The following is an 18605-nucleotide window of genomic DNA, read 5'->3' on the forward strand; positions in this document are numbered from 1 at the left end:
TTAGCACAAGATAAACCATAAAATAATGGTTTATCACGCATCGACGCGTATGCGTGTCCCACGCTTGTGCGTGGGTGACCCCCCTCTTTTTTTTTAAACATGAGGAAAGGCAATTTTAACACAAACTTGGCAGGGATTCAAATAAGATAGCTCAAGAAAACACTCACAAATTCATGCAATACTCAAAATAAAGCATTTTCTTCAATATAACCAATTCAACCAAGCCAAGATTAATGAAATTCTCATGAATATCACAACAATTCAATAAAGTCAAAAAAATTCTAGCACACCTAAACAAATTCAACAACATCAAGAAATCACAAAATTCACACAAGAACATTAGAATGCAAGAATTTATCTACAAGGAAGATTGTACCATGGTGGGGTGTCTCCCACTTAGAACTTTTCTTTAACATCCTTAAGTTGGACGGTCATGAGCTTAAGTTCCTCCTCCCTTGGGTGCATCCATAAGTAGGAACACCGTCTTATCTTTCTTGTTGGCCTTGGGAAGAGCGTCCTTCAAGGGGGAATGCTCACACTTGTCAATTTCACCATAATTAGGTGCCTTGTCTGCTTCAGGGTATGGACGTTGTGGATCCTTCCCCTTTTCCTTGCTGAGTCTCCCTACACCCAAGTCTCCACTGACACTTATCTCATCATCACTTCCGGTTTGTTCTTCAACTATATCATCTTCAACAATGTCACAACCAAAATTTGAGTGAACTCCTAAAGATTGCCTCATAGATTCCTCCAAATTGAACTGCACCACCTTCCCTTTAGCTTCAAATGAATAATCCCCTACAAATGCATCTAATTTAAATCGGGATGTCTTCAAGAATGGCCTCCCAAGTAAGATGGAGGATGTCCTATCCAAATTGATGGGAGGTGTTTCTAGGATATGAAAATCCACTGGAAAGATTAAGTCTTGAATTCTCACCAGTGTGTTTTCAGCAACACCCACAACTGAGATTATACTCTTGTCCGCAAGCACAAACCTAGCTCCAGATCTCTTCAACGGTAGAAGGTTCAACTTCTCATAAATCAAGAGTGGCATGACACTTACACATGCTCCTAAGTCGCACATACAATCCTTAAGTTGAATATCACCAATCATACAAGATACTAAGCAAGCATCGAGATCACCATATTTTTCAGGAAAATCTTCCATCACAGAAGAAACAGAATTTCCTAGAGGATTCACCCCTAGTCCACCAATCTTCTCTTTATGAGTGCACATGTCCTTAAGGAACTTAGCATATTTCGAAACTTGATGTATGGCATCAAAAAGTGGAATAGTTACCTCAACATTCTTGAAGATTTGTACTATGTTGGGATCAAGCTCCTCATGCTTCTTGGCCTTCTTAGCTAACGTAAGGAAAGGTATAGGAATTTGTTCCTCTAAGGTACTCTTTCGCTTCAGTTCCTTAGTCCTCAATTGTTCTTCTTCCTTCCATGCAACTTCCTCCTCCTTTTCATCTTCATCAATCTCCATTGTGTCACCAGCTTCTACCTTAGGAGCATCCTCCGCTAGCTTGACAGGCTCGTGCTCGACTTCCTTAAGAATTGTACCACTCCTCAAGGTGATTGCATTGATGCTACCTTTTAGGTTTGAGAGGGGTTGAGAAGGAAGGCTAGATGAGCTAGAGGCTTGGTTGGTGTTGGTGTTATTGGTAGGAGGTAGGCACATCTTTGTGAGAAATTCGGTTATGTTGGATAATTGAGCACTCATGTTACTGAATTGTGCTCTACTGTTCTCTTCATTTTTCTCCACCACAGCTCCAAGTCTTTCTTGCTCTTGTTGGAGTGCACAGTTTAAATCATCAACTTGGTTGGTGGAAGAAGAAGAAGGTTGATTAGATTGTTGTCTTTGGTGGGGTGCCTGGTATCTAGAATGGTTATTTTGGTTTTGGTGAGGTTCTTGATGGTTATTGTTGTGGTATTGATTGGCTTGGTGGTTATTATGGTAGTAAGAAAAAGAGTTATTCCATCTTTGATTTTGATTGTTCCCTTATGCATTATCACTCCACCCTTGATTGGAATTATTACCATGAGGGTAGTTGTTTTGGCCTTGAGACTGATAAGGTGGACGGTTATGGCTTACATTGGCTACTGCGAGAGTCTAGTCCTCTTGTACTTGGTGGCATTGATCAGTGTAATGTGCGGTGCTAGAGCACAAGCCACATATTCTAGGGGGTGCCTCAATTTGAAGGACTTGAGGTGGGGCTTGAATCGCTTGGATGGAGTAGAATGCCTTTTGTTCCTTGCGCATCTCCGTTTTTGTTAATATTTTGCCACATGAATTGTTAAGTGACACAACACATATCAAAACAACACTGTTTCTCTTCATCTCTCCCTATTTGAAGCTCTCACCAATCATTGCTCAGACACTCTTTCTTTCCTTCTTCACACAAAATACAAAATATCAAACATACAAAGAGAGAAAAGGTAACGAGATCTAATCAAAGAGAAGAACACGATGCTTTGACCAAAGGGTATGATTTTAAAATTCTACCTCTCCCTTCTGTTGCGGTTCTACACTTTGAATTGGAGGAAGTTGCTTTGAGCAACATCGGAGAAAGTCGTTGAATCCTCAGGATGGCATTTGAGGCACATGGTTGCATTTTAGAAAGAAGCCAATCTAAAAGTTATCTTCTTAGTCCAGAATGCATTTTGACCAATTCAAAGCCCAATCTGAGTTAAAGATATGGAAACCCAAGTAATAAATCCCCAATCTCTCAATCTTTCTCACTTTTATGATTTACAATCCACAACCTTACCTCCACCTCCAAGCTCTATGGCTCCATTTTCACTTCTCTCAATCTCTCACTTTTGTCTACCTTTGAACTTTGAAATCTGACCAAAATTACTGTCGGTTTTTCTGTTGCATCACTGTGTCAGTCTCTCTGGCTCTCTGTGTAATTGGTGTCACTATTGCTCCATGTTGCCATGTCGCTAATGTCACTAGTTAGTGGTCATAGCGCCAACCATGGCTTAGCATTGGTACCCTAAACCATGAAGAATGAGCGCAATCGCACTCTGCACAGTATCACCAATTATGGCTTCCTCATCCCTTCGAACGATTCATCTGAACTCCATTCCGTTCTCTCTGACTATTGCGATATTTCATGCATTTTGAGAGAGAGGAAAAGAGAAACAGCACGTTTTGACACAATATACCCTAATACCAAAAAATAACGTCGTTTTATCATTGCTGATTTATCATTTAATGATACATGTGGAAAATGTTAATGGAAGGTGTTAAGTATTTGATGAATGGACAAACGAGATTAATGTTAAATCTTTAAGGGACTAATTTGATTAAAAAATCATTCAGGACAAAAATGACGATCGACTAATCTTTCAAGGACTAATTTGATCATTAACCTATATATTCATACGATAATACATCTTGCTAGTCTAGAGATAATATTCTATTTAGTCTCTTAACTTACATGCAAGCTTCAATTTAGTCCATGAAATTTCAATTGCCTCTATTTAGTCCTCAAACTTTACGAATGTGACTCACATTAGTCCCTAGGCTAATTTTCGATGCACAAATGGTAACAGAACACTGATGTAGACAGCTGAATTTCACATTAGACTCTTGACGCACCACTATTTTGTGGTACATCTTGTACTTCATTGAGTGGATTTTATCCACTACTCTCACACTTATTCATAAAGTTCGCATGTTTTACATTTTCTTCCTGATTTTGTGTTATGATTGAGAACATGCTTCTTTGGCCTTAAATTTGCTAGCTTTAATCCTCTCTTATTACCATTCGATGCCATGATATGTATGCTAAGGGTTTTCAGGAATTACAGGGTAGGAATGGCTTAGAGGATGGAAATAAAGCATGCAAAAGTAGAAGGAGCACAGGAATTAAAGGAGATAACCAGCGAGGAGCGACGCGTGCGTGTACCTGACGCGTGCGCGTGATTTAGAGAATTGCACAGTGACGCGTGCGCACCTGACGCGTATGCGTGACACGCGAAGAAGACCATCGATGTGTACGCGTGACTGACACGTACGCATGACATGCGCCACATGCAGAAAATGTAGAAAATGCTGGGGTGATTTCTGGGCTCCATTTTGGCCCAGTTCCAAGCCCGAAAACACAGAATAGAAGCTGCAGAGTGGGGGAATTATGAGGTATTCACACAACTTCCCATTATTCACAATTTAGGTTTTAGATGTAGTTTTCTAGAGAGAGAGATTCTCTACTCTCTCTAGGTTTTAGGATTCTTATATTTAGCTATTTTCAATTTCAGATTTCTACTCTACTTTAATTTAGTTCTCTTCTACTCTTATTTATTCTAGCATTTTAGTTTATCCTCTCTTGGTGATTTACTTTATCTTCCCCATTTAGTTTATGAATTCTCATGTTAGATTTGATTTTTTATTTAATGCAATTTGAGGTATTTCATATTTGTGATTGATTTCTTCGATTTATGTTATTGATGCCATCAATTGGTTGTTTGGATTTTATTATCTCTTATTGCTTTTCTGTGCTTTTGTGTTGTGCCTTCCAAGTGTTGAGTAATTGGTGACACTTGAGTTATCAAACTCCTTTGTTGATTGATAATTGAAAGTTGCTAGTTGATTTGGATTCCACTAAAGCTAGTCTTTCCTTAGGAGTTGACTAGGACCTGAGGAATCAAATTGATTCATCCACTTGACTTTCCTTTACAATTAGAGGGTTAAATAAGTGGGAGCTGTTCGTTACCTGGAGACTTCGGTTCCTGGATAGGTCAGGTGCTTAGACACGGAGGAACGGATGAGACCCTGGATTGACGTGGAGCGAGGATTCGAATGTCGATGATGTCAGAGGAAGCGTGTGGAGTGGGAAGGGGGTGGCCACCTGCAAGGGCACTTCGACGAGCAAGTCAGTGTCCGTACGAGTTGGTAGCCAAATTAGGTAAAATGATGTGTACCTTGGGGGAGTGCTGACCTCTCCCCTTATATACTGTGCTGGGTGGGCCTAAAGGTGACCTGGCCCACTGTCCAAGATACTTTGTGCTACTCCTGCTCACGTGGGGAAACGTTGGCAATCCTAACCGTTAGGTCGGGGATTCGGGTCCGGTGATGACATGTCATCATATACCTATTTTTCTCTGCTTTTCATACAAGAAATTGATAATTTGTGCTTAAATATTGAATGCTTTTGTACTTAAATGATATATTTTCTTGATATTTTAATTTTATAAATCTTGTAGAAAATAAGAAGAAAAAGAAGCAAAGAAGCACAAAAAAGGAGAAAAAAAGAGCTTTGGGGTACACTTTGAAGTTGGGGTACACTTTGGAGCCTTAGGCCACGCTTTTAAAAGCATGGCCCATGACCAAATCAAGGAAGGAAGCAGCCAGCACGCACACTGCCCTGCCCTTGCCAAGGGCAGGGCAGAATCATGATGAAACAAAGTGAGGTTGGAGCAAAATTTTCGCTAAGTTAAAATCTGGCCGCTCATAGCATGACCATGCCTACTTCAAAGGGCTATAACTTGAGCTACAGACGTCCGATTGATGTGCTTCCAGTTGCGTTGGAAAGCTGACATTCAGAGCTTTACAACGATATATAGCAATCCATATTTGGCATACAATTAAGGCAGGAACGAAAGGCATCTTTAAGGGCCATGAGAAAGCAAGAAACTAGGCCTTACTTTGGTGCCAAGAAAACCAAGGAAAAGAAGTAGCGTGTGTAGCATCTAAGTTTCGAACTCGGGACGTCAAAGTGAAAACACTGCCCTGCCCTCCGTGAGGGCAGGGCAGCATTTTGTTGGTGCACAATTCTGGCGCACCAAGGCACCCTTCTGGCGCACCGCAGCATCATCTGGCAGCACCAGCAGCGCACCGTGGCACAATTCTGGCGCACCAATTTTTTCTGCCCTGCCCTCCGCGAGGGCAGGGCAGCATCCTGCGCACCAGCCCGCACCACGCACGCACCAAGCACCAAATCCTGCCCTGCCCTCCACAAGGGCAGGGTAGCCTCCTGGGAGCAAATAATCATGGGCCAAAAATTCAATTTCATATAAATTCAATTCCTCACCAAATTGAATCAAGGCCATCCAAGACCCATTCTCCTTCAAATCCAAAGCAAGCAAAAGCCCACTCAACATGACTCAAAGGCACACAGAGAAGCTAGATTAGGAATTTCATTTTTTTGTGAATTTGTTTTTAAACTTTAATTTCATTTTATTTTCATTTTTTATTTTGTAAAGCCTATATAAAGGCATCAATTAGAGCTCGGAGGGGGAGGCGAGCTCCACTAGGGAGTATTAGGATTTGAGAGCTCTCTCTCTCTTAGTTTTCATTTCTGTTTTGAAATTTTGGATTGAGGTTGGAGGAATTCTGTTTCAATCTTTAATCTGAAATCCATCTTTGTTCATCTTCTGCATAATTTCTAAGAATTGAAAGTTGAATCTGCATTCTCATTTACGGCTTCCATCTTTCTTTCTTCTTCAATCTGCTTTCTACTTTGATCAAGGAAGGGATTGAGATCTAGACTTGTTTTCTAGTCTCATTGATTCCCTGAGATCTTGTCTCTTTAAATTTCACAATTGAGCTTAATTACATTCTGTGTTGCTTCTTCAAGCAATTTTTCATTTCTGTTTAAATCTGCTGCACTTCATCTTTTACTTCTCTGCTTGATTGCTCTTTACATTTTCTTGTTGAATTTTAAATTTCCTGCACCCAATCTCCTTTACATTTGATGCAATTTATATTTCTTGTCATTTAAGATTCTTGCAATTTACATTTCTTGCTCTTTAAGTTACTTGCCAATTTACATTCTGCAACTTTAAATTCATTGTCATTTACTTTCTGTTAGCTACAATTTCACACAATTCACTCAATGTTAGCTTGACTAAACTAATCACCCACTAAAATTGCTTGATCCATCAATCCCTGTGGGATCGACCTCACTCTAAGTGAGTTATTACTACTTGATGCGACCCGGTACACTTGCCGGTTGGATATGTGTGTTGGAAATTCATTTTTCCACAAAAACACCATCATCCGGTTCCGAGGACTCCGACCCGACCGTTTTAGCTAGGTGGTTTGGTCCGCACAGGAAGCGTGGCCATATGCTGCCCGGGTCGGGTATACGAGAGCCGACCCGTCGGGTTCCTTTATTGTTGGTTTAGGTCTGGGCCGGAGGTGCTGCTCCAACCCAGCAAGTAGGTGGACTAGGCCTAGAGCGGTCCATAACAGGAGCAATGAACAATTCTCATCACAATTGATAAGGATAACTAGGATAGGACTTCCAGTTCTCATACCTTGCCAAGAGCTTTTATAGTTGTTAGTTTGTTTCCTTTGCAATTTACTTTTCTTGATTCCTATCTCAAAACCCCAAAATATACAACTCATAACTAATAATAAATACACTTCCCTACAATTCCTTTGAGAGACGACCCAAGGTTTGAATACTTTGGCTATTATTTTTAGGGGTTTGTTACTTGTGCCTTATTATTGGTTATTGTAAATATTTATTTTTTTATAGTTTACTTGTTTTTGTTAGTTTTAGGACTTTGTCGCTTATTTTTATTAGTTTTTGTTATTATTTTCTCTTACTACTATGAATTCTCACCCCTTTGGCTATGAGTTTAGTTCAAATTATGTTGTAGGAAATGGAAGCCATAATGGGAGCATGCATCGAGGTTGGAACAATCAACGATGGGAGGAGCCACAAGGATTTAATCAACCCTCTTGGCAACAAACCCCTCCAATGCACTATGACCAACAACCATTCTATGATGCATACGAAGACAATAGTTATGGTGGACCCTCTTGTAGTTACCAACAAGCACTACCATATGCCTATGAACCCCCTCCTCAACATAGCTTTGAACCACCATACTCACAAGCCCCTTACCACCAAGCACCTCCATATGATCATAACCCATATCCACCATACCAACCACCTTATGAACCATATAGGGAGCCACCCCAATTCCAACCCAATTACCCACAAAAACCACCACTTCCATATACACCTTGTCCATACCCATTGATCCAAGAGCAATATGATCCTAATTATGTTATCCAAGAGGAACAAGAGTCATGGGATCGTCTCAAGGACACATTGGATCAATTTCAAGCAGCCGTTCATCAATTGGAACAAGTGGTAAGCCAAAAAGCACACGAAGCTTCCATAGCTAAAGAATCTCAACTGGAGAACAAGGAATTGAAGTGTGTTGCGCAACAAGTGGACAAGATGGGGAGTGTTGAAATGCCACATCCTTATTATGATGGACCACCCTCATATCATGAACCTTTCCTCCCAATAATGAACCCTCCTATCTATCCCGACCTCTCATGGATGACACTACAAATGTTCTTCTTCCAGAGGAAAGATAGATGCATGGGATGACACAAGAGTTCCAGGAGAATGTGCTAAATTTCATGGCCTCCTTGAGCAAGTTAACAAGTCGATTAGCCTCCCAACGGCTGGACACTCAAGTAACTCTCATGGCTTCATGTGGAGAATCTAATGAAGAACGTAGCATGAAGGAGACACTAGAAACCCAGGTGAACAGTGAGGAGCATGACTTTGTACTGGAAAAAGTGGAGGAAACCGTAATAGTTGAAGAAGAGGAAGTGGTTGAAGACTTAGGGGACGCTGAACCTCCGTGGGAATCACGAGTTGTAGAGTATTCCTCCAAGAAGCTTGAATTTGATGTTGAGGAGGCTAGTGCACAATCTCCGAGGCATGTTCCTTATGAAGAATTGGATGGAATAGATCAAGAAAGAAGTTCCCTTGGTGATGATGATCATGAATCAAGCCTTCCTAGTAATGACTTTGCACCAACAAGTGAAATTCTTCAGTTAGAAGAGCCTTCTCCCGACAAAATTGAAAGCAACATTGAGGTAGATCTCTCTCAACCTCATATTTATGATTTGAGTGACGGAGAAGAGTTATATGAATCCGGTGAGGAAGAACTTGAAGTTGAAAAATCTCTTCAAAAGGTGGTAGTCCTTCGAGAGGGGGTGGACAGGAATTGAGTATGCTTTGTCAAGATCGTTAGAGACTTCTCTACCTAGGGTGCCATCTACTCCTTCACTTGAGTGGGTAAAACTTATCTCTATTCGCTTTATAGTCCCACTTGAGTATGGTATTCTAGAAATGAATGGCCAACTTAGGAGGCTTTGTGGAGTTAAGCGTAAGAGAAGGATGTTTAGTGGTTGGAGTTGCAAATCAAGGCTCATCAAGGTTGAGATTTCTAAAGCGAGATGCAAGGGTCGGACCGATGATCAATTAGATAGGTCTAAGAGGCAATTTTGGTACTTCATTGAGAATTTGGACTGCTTGCCACCCGGTTAGAATAATGAAGATCCACTCAAAGACGGGTGTAGAAACAAGATTTGGGATCCTAGCATAAAAGAGGATCAACTTTGGGAGCTCGAAGCTTGTAAAGAACTTCATCAAGGCTTGGTGAATTCACTTGGAGATGTTGGAGCTTATCGGAAGTCCAAGCGTTGGTGGAAGTTTCAAGATGAGTTCAAGCACAAGCCACCATGACAAGGAGCTCGCCAAATGTCCAACTTAAGGACAATAAAGAAAAGTGCTAGGTGGGAGACAACCCACCATGGTATGATCGTTCCTCTTCATTCCTAATTCCAATTTATTTTGTTTTTCTTATTGTTCATTCATAATTTTTGCATATTCATCTGCATTCTGCATATAAAAAAAGGGTGTTCGACCTGCAAGCATTGCTGACGCATACGCGTCAGGCGTGAATTCGCAACACCAAGGAAGTAAACAGAGAGTTGGGCGGGAGTAGCGCTGGAAGTGTGCTTTCCGCACAAGCAAGCCCACGCGTACGCATCCCTCACGCGTGCGTGTTGCTTGCTCTTTCAGCAGACCACGCGTAAGTGTCCCTGACGCGTACGCGTGACCCAGGAAATTGACGTAAATAGCGTACTGAACAGAGAGTTGTGTGTGAGCGAGGCGGCCTTCCCACGAATCGCACAACCCAAGTCATGTGTGCGTGTGCCAGACGCTTACGCATCACTTGGATTTTACGCCACCCACGCGTACGTGTACGCGTCACATGCGACGCACAATTAAAACAGTCCACCGCCAGATTTCAATTATCCCTCCCCCAATCCTAATTCTCTCCTTCCTAATTTCTTCTTCTTCTCTCTTTCTTCATTATTTCTTCTTACTTCTTACTTCCTACTTTCTTCTTCCTCTCTTCATCTTCCTCATCAGGTTTCTTTTCTTTCCCCCCTCTATTCTACTCTTTCATTCTTCAATTAATTAATGCATTTAATTATTTTTCTTTCTTATAAATTTCACCTTAGCTTACTTATTTTTGGTTTCCCTTTCATCCCTTTCTCATGCATTTTTTATGTTGGTGTTGGAGCTTTATTTGGGCATTTATTCTCTTATATTTGAGCTTGTGGATATTATGAGGAGCACTTTGACAATCGATATTTTCTTATGGATCTCATACACATTTGGATTGCTTATTTTCATTCCTATTTTAACTTGAACACCAAGTGTTTGTGAAAAAGCCAACATAGCATTTTGAATTCTTTTCTATCATATTCTTCCTACTTTTGTGCCTCTTTTTCACAACTCTTGCCATCCACTTGTTTTGAGTATATTATACACATTTGTCATCTTACATATGCTCATTCTGTCCTTCCATATGATACTTATTATTGAAACTAATGCTTGATCTATGCTTCTCATGCCTTTGCTTGCATGCTTTTAAACCTCTTGCATCTAATTGCTCTAATATGCCTTCATTGACTTCAATTGATGTCCTATTTTCATGTAGTCGCGACCATGTATTTAAGGCATTATCTTTTACCTTGGCATTGATTATCACTTGGACTTTCCTCCTCCCGGTTTTAGCTATTTGAATTACATGTCCCTTTCCTTTCTCTCTTTTTCAGGATGGCCACCAAGAAGGAAAAGGAAAAGTTTCTAACTGGAGCAATAAACAAGTCTACCGCACAATCTTTGGAGAAAAAGCGTCAGTTGGAGCCACCCGTCCACTTGCACATATCAGCATGCACCGAGGACGGTGCAATCTTTAAGTGTGGGGAGGTCAATACCGACTTCTATAGGTTAGTTCCTTCTAAACACCAATGTGGGATTTCCTTTGTTAGTTCATTGATGCATTTGCATGTTTGATTGCATGTTTGTTACATTTTGTGCATATTTTACCATTACTTGGTTGAAGTAATAATTTCTTTTTCAAGAAACTTTTTTATACCATATCACTAATTTGAATTAAAATTTTTATTAAACTTGCTTGAAGAAATTTATTTTGGAACATGGTTTCGAGCTCGAACACACAAAACCCGTGAGATTTTGAGCCTATTTGATTGGTTGCATTTTATCAACCAATATTTTGTTTTGGTGTGCGTTTTTCTCTCTAAAATTGTGATCTATATCTTACATGATTCTATATTTTCATGGTTTAATGTATGCATATACTTCTATGATTGAGGCCTTGTTTCACTTAGCTTACATAACCATATGGCCTTACCCTTTCATTATCCTTTGCAAACCAAAGTTGAGCCTATTTTACCCCGCTGTTCTTTACTATAGCACATCACTAACTCTAAACAGAAAACAATAATATCCTTAATTTGAATCCTTGGTTAGTTTAGACTAGTGAGAGTGTTTATAATTTAAGTGTGCGGAAGTTGGGTTTGGAAACATTTGGTTTGAGAATTGGGTGTTGTGTAGTCTTGAGAGAATATGAACAAGAATGTTATGCACATGTTTATGCATGAAATACTTTAATCATATGCATTGAGAAAAAAAAAAGAAATAAAAAGAGAAATAAAAAAATATGAGAAAAAGAAAAGAAAAAAAAAGAAAATAATAAAAAGGGACAAAATGCCCCAAGTTAAGTAATAATATCAATCCATATGAGTTATACTTAAATTTGGGATGCATGAATGTGTGGTAAACATAGTTAATGGACAATTAGATCTTGCATTGTAATTACATGGATTGTCTTAAGTTAGGTGGAAAGTTTAGGTTAATCATGGATTCAAATTTTAGTCCACTTAACCAAGTACATTTCTACCTTGACCCTAACCCCATTACAACCCTTAAAAAACCTCTTGATATGTGTATCTGTGCATCAATTCTTTGTTAATTGGTAGAAGAAGAGCAAGCTGGTGCATGAAATTGTGATCTCAATGGCGCCAACAACTTGGTTCGCACAATTGTAATCTTAACTCTTTTTCACAACTTCGCACAACTAACCAGCAAGTGCACTGGGTCGTCCAAGTAATAAACCTTACATGAGTAAGGGTCGATCCCACGGAGATTGTCGGCTTGAAGCAAGCTAGGGTCATCTTGTAAATCTCAGTCAGGCGGATTCAAATGGTTATGGAGTTTTGATCATTAAAAGATAAATAAACATAAAATAAAGATAGAGATACTTATGTAATTCATTGGTGTGAATTTCAGATAAGCATATGGAGATGCATTATCCCTTCTGAATCTCTGCTTTCCTACTGCCTTCATCCAATCATTCATACTCCTTTCCATGGCAAGCTATCTGTTAGGTATCACTATTGTCAATGGCTACCTCTCGTCTGATGATCGAATTCACTACCCCTTTCAAAAATTAGTGAATTAGTTCTTTTGGCAAGCGCACCAAAATTATCTCCAAGTAATAACCCATAGTAGAGTGGGATCGTATCCACAGAGATTGGCAAATTCAAGCAGTTTTAATTGATTGATGAATTAGTCAAGCGGAACAATAAGATTGTGAAGTGCAGAATTGTAAATAACATAAACGTAAATGACTAGAATATAAAGAAAAGCAATAAAGTGCAGGAATGGAAATTGCAGAATGTAAAGTGCTGAATCATAAATGACTTGAATGTAAAATTAAGCTGTAAAGAAATGGATAGATAAGAATGGGGAAATTCATTGAGATTGGGAGATATTGTCTCTTTGGATCAAATCTAGCTTATATCCTCTTCAATCATGTAACTCATTGACCTCTTGGCAATCATGATTGATTGAGCCCCAATCCCTTGGTTACTCAATCTCTCAGATCTTGATCAATAGCCAATTCCTTGGTCTAATTGCTCATGAAGAGAGATATGCTTGGTCCCTGATTATACCACACACCCTCATAGGTCCAGGTAGAGGGGGATTATATGTCACGTATCCCATCACCAAAACCCAGATTCTACTCAAGTGTGAGAAGGGATTTCAAGCATGGTTTCATGTTTCCTTTCCCAAGGTTCGCATGAAACCCAATTGCATTCAATCTCTTTCCCAAGATAATTGAACAATAAGCATTAAGAACGAAATTCCTTCTAGCAAATCAAAGAGAAGATGAAGAGAAGAAAAATTTCACTATTATCAATCCATCAAGTACAATAGAGCTCCCTCTCTCAATGAGAGGGAAGTTAGCTACTCATAGCTTGAAAAGTACTCAAAAGTGGAGTGTAAAAGTGGATCTAGAACTAACTGCTTAACCCATCTTCAGTACTCCATGGGGGTATTTATACTACTCCTAGTAAAAAATAAAAGAATTACAAAAGTGAAAAAGGGAAAATTACATTTCGGAGTGAAAGAAAACACTCAATAAGCGTGACTTCTTAGCTGGCGTATGGCTGGCACTTTACCAGCGTGTCACGTGCCCTTCAAACTAACTTGGCATGCCACACTCAAACCTTCAAGTGGCACGCTCGTCCCTTTGTCAACCTTGGCGTGCCACGCCTTTGAACTCAAGTGACACGCTATAGTGGAATTCTTGTGTTGGCGTGCCACGCCTTCGAGCTCAAATGGCACGCCCCTTTGCTTTTTCCACTTTCCTTTGCCTCTGGAAACTTGAACTAGCATGGCATGCCCAGGGTCTGGCGTGCCACGCCCTTGTTGTGTGCGTGGCTAAGCTCCTCTGGAAAGTTGCACTAGCGTAGCATGTCCAAGGTCTGGCGTGCCACGCCTCTTTGTGAGTGAATGGTTCCTCTGTTTGGCGTGCCACGAACTCAAGTGGCATGCCTCAATACTTCTTTGCTCTCTGAATGACACTGGCGTGCCACGCCTGGTAGCTCAAGTGACATGCCTAAGTGAAGAATAGTGAATGGCGTGCCACACCTTCGATACCAAGTGGCACGGCCCATGTAATTGGCCTCTTCTATCCTCTCTGAAAACTTATACCAGCGTGCCACACCTAAAGATTAGCGTGCCACGCCCATGATCTTATTTTTTTCCAGTAGTTGGCATGCCACGCCTTGACCTTCAAGTGGCACGCCCGGTGAGGTTGAGAGGTTGGCGTGCCACGCCTTCGACTTCAAGTGGCACGCCCATTCTTCAATTGCCTTCAGCCCCTTCTCTGGATTATTGTACCACTGTGCCATGCCATGCTGCTCAAGTGGCACGCCCATGTATTTGTGCACTCTCCAAGCTTGGCGTGCCACACCTGGGTCTTCAAGTGGCACGCCAAAGTGACTTTTTGGAGCTGGCATGCCACGCCTTCGACACCAAGTGGCACGCCATAGTGGAGGTTCTTCTTAAAATGGTGAGTTGGTGTGCCACGCCCCTTTGCTCAAGTGGCACGCCCATAGTAGTTGATGGGTCAGGCATGCCACGCCCAACCTGGCGTGCCACGCCCTTTTTGTGTCCTCCATTTTGCTTTCTGGAATTTTGTACTAGCGTGTCACGCCCAGTCCCTGGCGTGCCACGCCCACATGCATGCTTGGATCTCCCTTCTGAAATTTAGTACTTACGTGCCATGCTTAGCTCCTGGCGTGCCACGCCAGTGCATTTTTGTGGCATTTGCTCCCAAATGGCACGCAAGTTTCACACGCCCAGCTTCTTGTTTGTCTTCTTCCCATTTTTGATGCCCTTTTTCACCTGCAATTCAGCACAACTCATCTCAAAGTAGTGTACCATAATATTCATCAAATAATGCATGAATTATACTAATCAAATGAGATTTTTGCTCTTTTATGGTCTTCTTTATGTAAGAAAGAAGGGTAGATGATGCAAGTCATCACCGTCTTCTCAGTAAAAATGGTCCTTACGATTTCTGTACGGCTAATCAACTGTCGGATTTCTCGTCTCGGATGAAAAATACCAGGTACAGCTACCGCATGGCTAATCTGCTATTGGTTCTTGATCGTGTGGGATAAGATCCAATGATCCTTTTGCGTCTGTCACTACGCCCCACAGTCGCGAGTTTGAAGCTCGTCACAGTCATCCCATCCCAGATCCTACTCGGAATACCACAGACAAGGTCTAGACTTTCTGGATCTCAAGAATGCCGCCAAATGATTCTAGCCTATACCACGAAGATTCTAATCTCAGATTCAGATGCCCCATTGTCAGAGGGGAGTCGATGTGAATCGTTTATTAGAAACCCAAGAGATACACACTAAAGCTATTGCATGTAGAACGGAAGTGGTTGTCAGGCACGCGTTCATAAAGAAGAATGATGATGAGTGTCACGGAACATCATATTCATCAGGTTGAAGTGCGAATGAATATCTTAGAATAAGAATAAGCTTGAATTGAATAGAAAATAGTAGTAATTGCATTAATTCATGAGGAACAGCAGAGCTCCACACCTTAATCTATGGTGTGTAGAAACTCCACCATTGAAAATACATAAGTGATAATGGTGTTCATTGGCTTCGGCCCCAGAGGGGGAACCAGAATAACCAAGACCAAGGTCTAAGGACTAAACGTCCAAAGATGATCTAAGGATAATCCAAAGATGTGAAAATCTAAAGATGCAAATACAATAGTAAAAAGTCCTATTTATAATGAACTTGTAACCTAGGGTTTACATAAATAAGTAAATGATGCAGAAATCCACTTCTAGGCCCACTTGGTCTGTGCTTGGGCTGAGCATTGAGGCTTTCATGTGTAGAGACTTCTCTTGGAGTTAAACGCCAGTTTGTAGCCTGTTTTTGGCGTTTAACTCTAGCTTGTAACTTGTTTCTAGAGTTTAACGCTAGAATAGAATAGGAAGTTGGCGTTTGAACGCCAGTTTGCGTCATCAAAACTCGGGAAAAGTATGAACTATTATATATTTCTGGAAAGCCCTGGATGTCTACTTTCCAACGCAATTGAGAGCGCGCAAATTGGGATTCTGTAGCTCCAAAAAATTCATTTTGAGTGCAGGGAGGTCAGAATCCAACAGCATCAGCAATCTTTTTTCAGCCTCTGAATCAGATTTTTGCTCAGGTCCCTCAATTTCAGCCAGAAAATACCTGAAATCACAAAAAAAAACACAAACTCGTAGTAAAGTCCAGAAATATGAATTTTGCTTAAAAACTAATAAAAATATACTAAAAAGTAAATAGATACTACTAAAAACTATATAAAAACAATGCCAAAAGGGTATAAATTATCCGCTCATCACAATACCAAACTTAAATTGTTGCTTGTCCCCAAGCAACTGAAAACAAAATAGGATAAAAAGAAGAGAATATACAATGAATGTCACAATATCAATGGAACTTAGTCCCAATTAGATGAGCAGGGCTAGTAGCTTTTTGCTTCTGAACAGTTTTGGCATCTCACTTTATCCTTTGAAATTCAGAATGATTGGCATCTATAGGAACTCAGAATTTTAGATAGTGTTATTGATTCTCCTAGTTCAGTATGTTGATTCTTGAACACAGCTACTTTATGAGTCTTGGCCATGGCCCTAAGCACTTTGTTTTCCAGTATTACCACCGGATACATAGATGCCACAGACACATAACTGGGTGAACCTTTTCAGATTGTGACTCAGCTTTGCTAAAGTCCCCAATTAGAGGTGTCCAGAGTTCTTAAGCACACTCTTTTGCTTTGGATCACGACTTTAACCACTCAGTCTCAAGCTTTTCACTTGGACATTCATGCCACAAGCACATGGTTAGGGACAACTTGATTTAGCCGCTTAGACCTGGATTTTATTTCCTTAGACCCTCCTATCCATTAATGCTCAAAGCTTTGGATCCTTCCCTTGCCTTTTGGTTTAAAGGGCTATTGGCTTTTTCTGCTTGCTTTTTTCTTTTTCTTTCTTTTTTCTTTTAATTTTTGCCACTTTTTTTTGCAACCTTTGTTATTCACTGCTTTTTCTTGCTTTGAGAATCAATTTCATGATTTTTCAGATTATCAATAACATTTTTCTTTGTTCATCATTCTTTCAAGAGCCAACAATTTTAACATTCATAAACTTCACTATAAAAAATATGCACTATTCAAGCATTCATTCAGAAAACAAAAAGTATTGCCACCACAACAAAATAATTAAACTAATTTCAAGATAAAAATTAAAATTCAATTACTTCTTGTTCTTTTGTAATTAGGAACATTTTTCATTTAAGAGAGGTGAAGGATTCATGGAATTATTCATAGCTTTAAGGCATAGACACTAGATACTAATGATCATGTAGTGAAGACACAAACATAGACAAACATAAAGCATCAAATTCGAAAAACAGATAAATAAGAACAAGAAAATCAAAGAATGGGTCCACCTTAGTGATGGCAGCTAGTTCTTCCTCTTGAAGATCTAATGGAACGCCTAAGCTCCTCTATGTCTCTTCCTTGTCTTTGTTGCTCCTCCCTCAAAGCTCTTTGATCTTCTCTAATCTCATGGAGAATGATGGAGTGCTCTTGGTGCTCCACCCTTAGTTGGTCCATGTTGTAACTCAAGCCTTCCAAAGAGGTGTTGAGTTGCTCCCAATAGTTGTGTGGAGGAAAATGCATCCCTTGAGGCATCTCAGGAATTTCTTGATGAGGAACTTCCTCATGCTCTTGTTGAGGTCCATGAGTGGGTTCTCTTGTTTGCTCCATCCTTTTCTTAGTGATGGGCTTGTCCTCTTCAATGAGGATGTCTCCTTCTATGTCAATCCTAGCCGAATTGCATAGGTGACAAATGAGATGAGGAAAGGCTAACCTTGCCAAAGTGGAGGACTTGTCAGCCACCTTGTAGAGTTCTAGAGGTATGATCTCATGAACTTCCACTTCCTCCCCAATCATGATACTATGGATCATGATAGCCCGATCCACAGTCACTTCAGATCAGTTGTTAGTAGGAATGATGGAGTGTTGGATGAACTCCAACCTAGCCACAGGCTTAAGGTCCGGTCTTCTCAATTGAACTGGCTTGCCTCTTGAGTCTCTTTTCCATTGAGCTCCTTCCACACATATGTCCATGAGGACTTGGTCCAACCTTTGATCAAAGTTGACCCTTCTAGTGTAGGGGCATGCGTTTTCTTGCATCATTGGCAAGTTGAATGCCAACCTTACATTTTCTGGACTGAAATCTAAGTATTTCTCTCGAACCATTGTAAGCCAATTCTTTGGGTTTGGGTTCATACTTTGATCATGGTTCCTAGTGATCCATGCATTGGCATAGAACTCTTGAACCATTAAGATTCCGACTTGTTGAATAGGGTTGGTGAGAACTTTCCAACCTCTTCTTCGGATCTCATGTCGGATCTCCGAATATTCATTCTTCTTGAGCATGAAAGGAACCTCAGGGATCACTTTCTTCTTGGCCACAACTTCATAGAAGTGGTCTTGATGGACCTTTGAGATGAATTTCTCCATCTCTCATGACTCGGAGGTGGAAGCTTTTGCCTTCCCTTTCCTCTTTCTAGAGGTTTCTCCGGCCTT

The 18605-nt window shown here is 40.5% G+C and overlaps 1 protein-coding gene across 1 annotated transcript; it reads right to left on the reverse strand.

The window, feature by feature from the left end:
• Positions 1-439: 439 nt before the first annotated feature.
• On the reverse strand, positions 440-1729 carry LOC112734743 (uncharacterized). Its single transcript, XM_025784227.1, has one exon. It carries the CDS (start codon positions 1727-1729, stop codon positions 440-442), a length of 1290 nt encoding a protein of 429 aa, XP_025640012.1.
• Positions 1730-18605: the final 16876 nt, after the last annotated feature.

The sequence above is a fragment of the Arachis hypogaea genome, chromosome 1 (genome assembly GCF_003086295.3).
Source record: "Arachis hypogaea cultivar Tifrunner chromosome 1, arahy.Tifrunner.gnm2.J5K5, whole genome shotgun sequence".
Taxonomy (NCBI): Eukaryota; Viridiplantae; Streptophyta; class Magnoliopsida; order Fabales; family Fabaceae; genus Arachis; species Arachis hypogaea.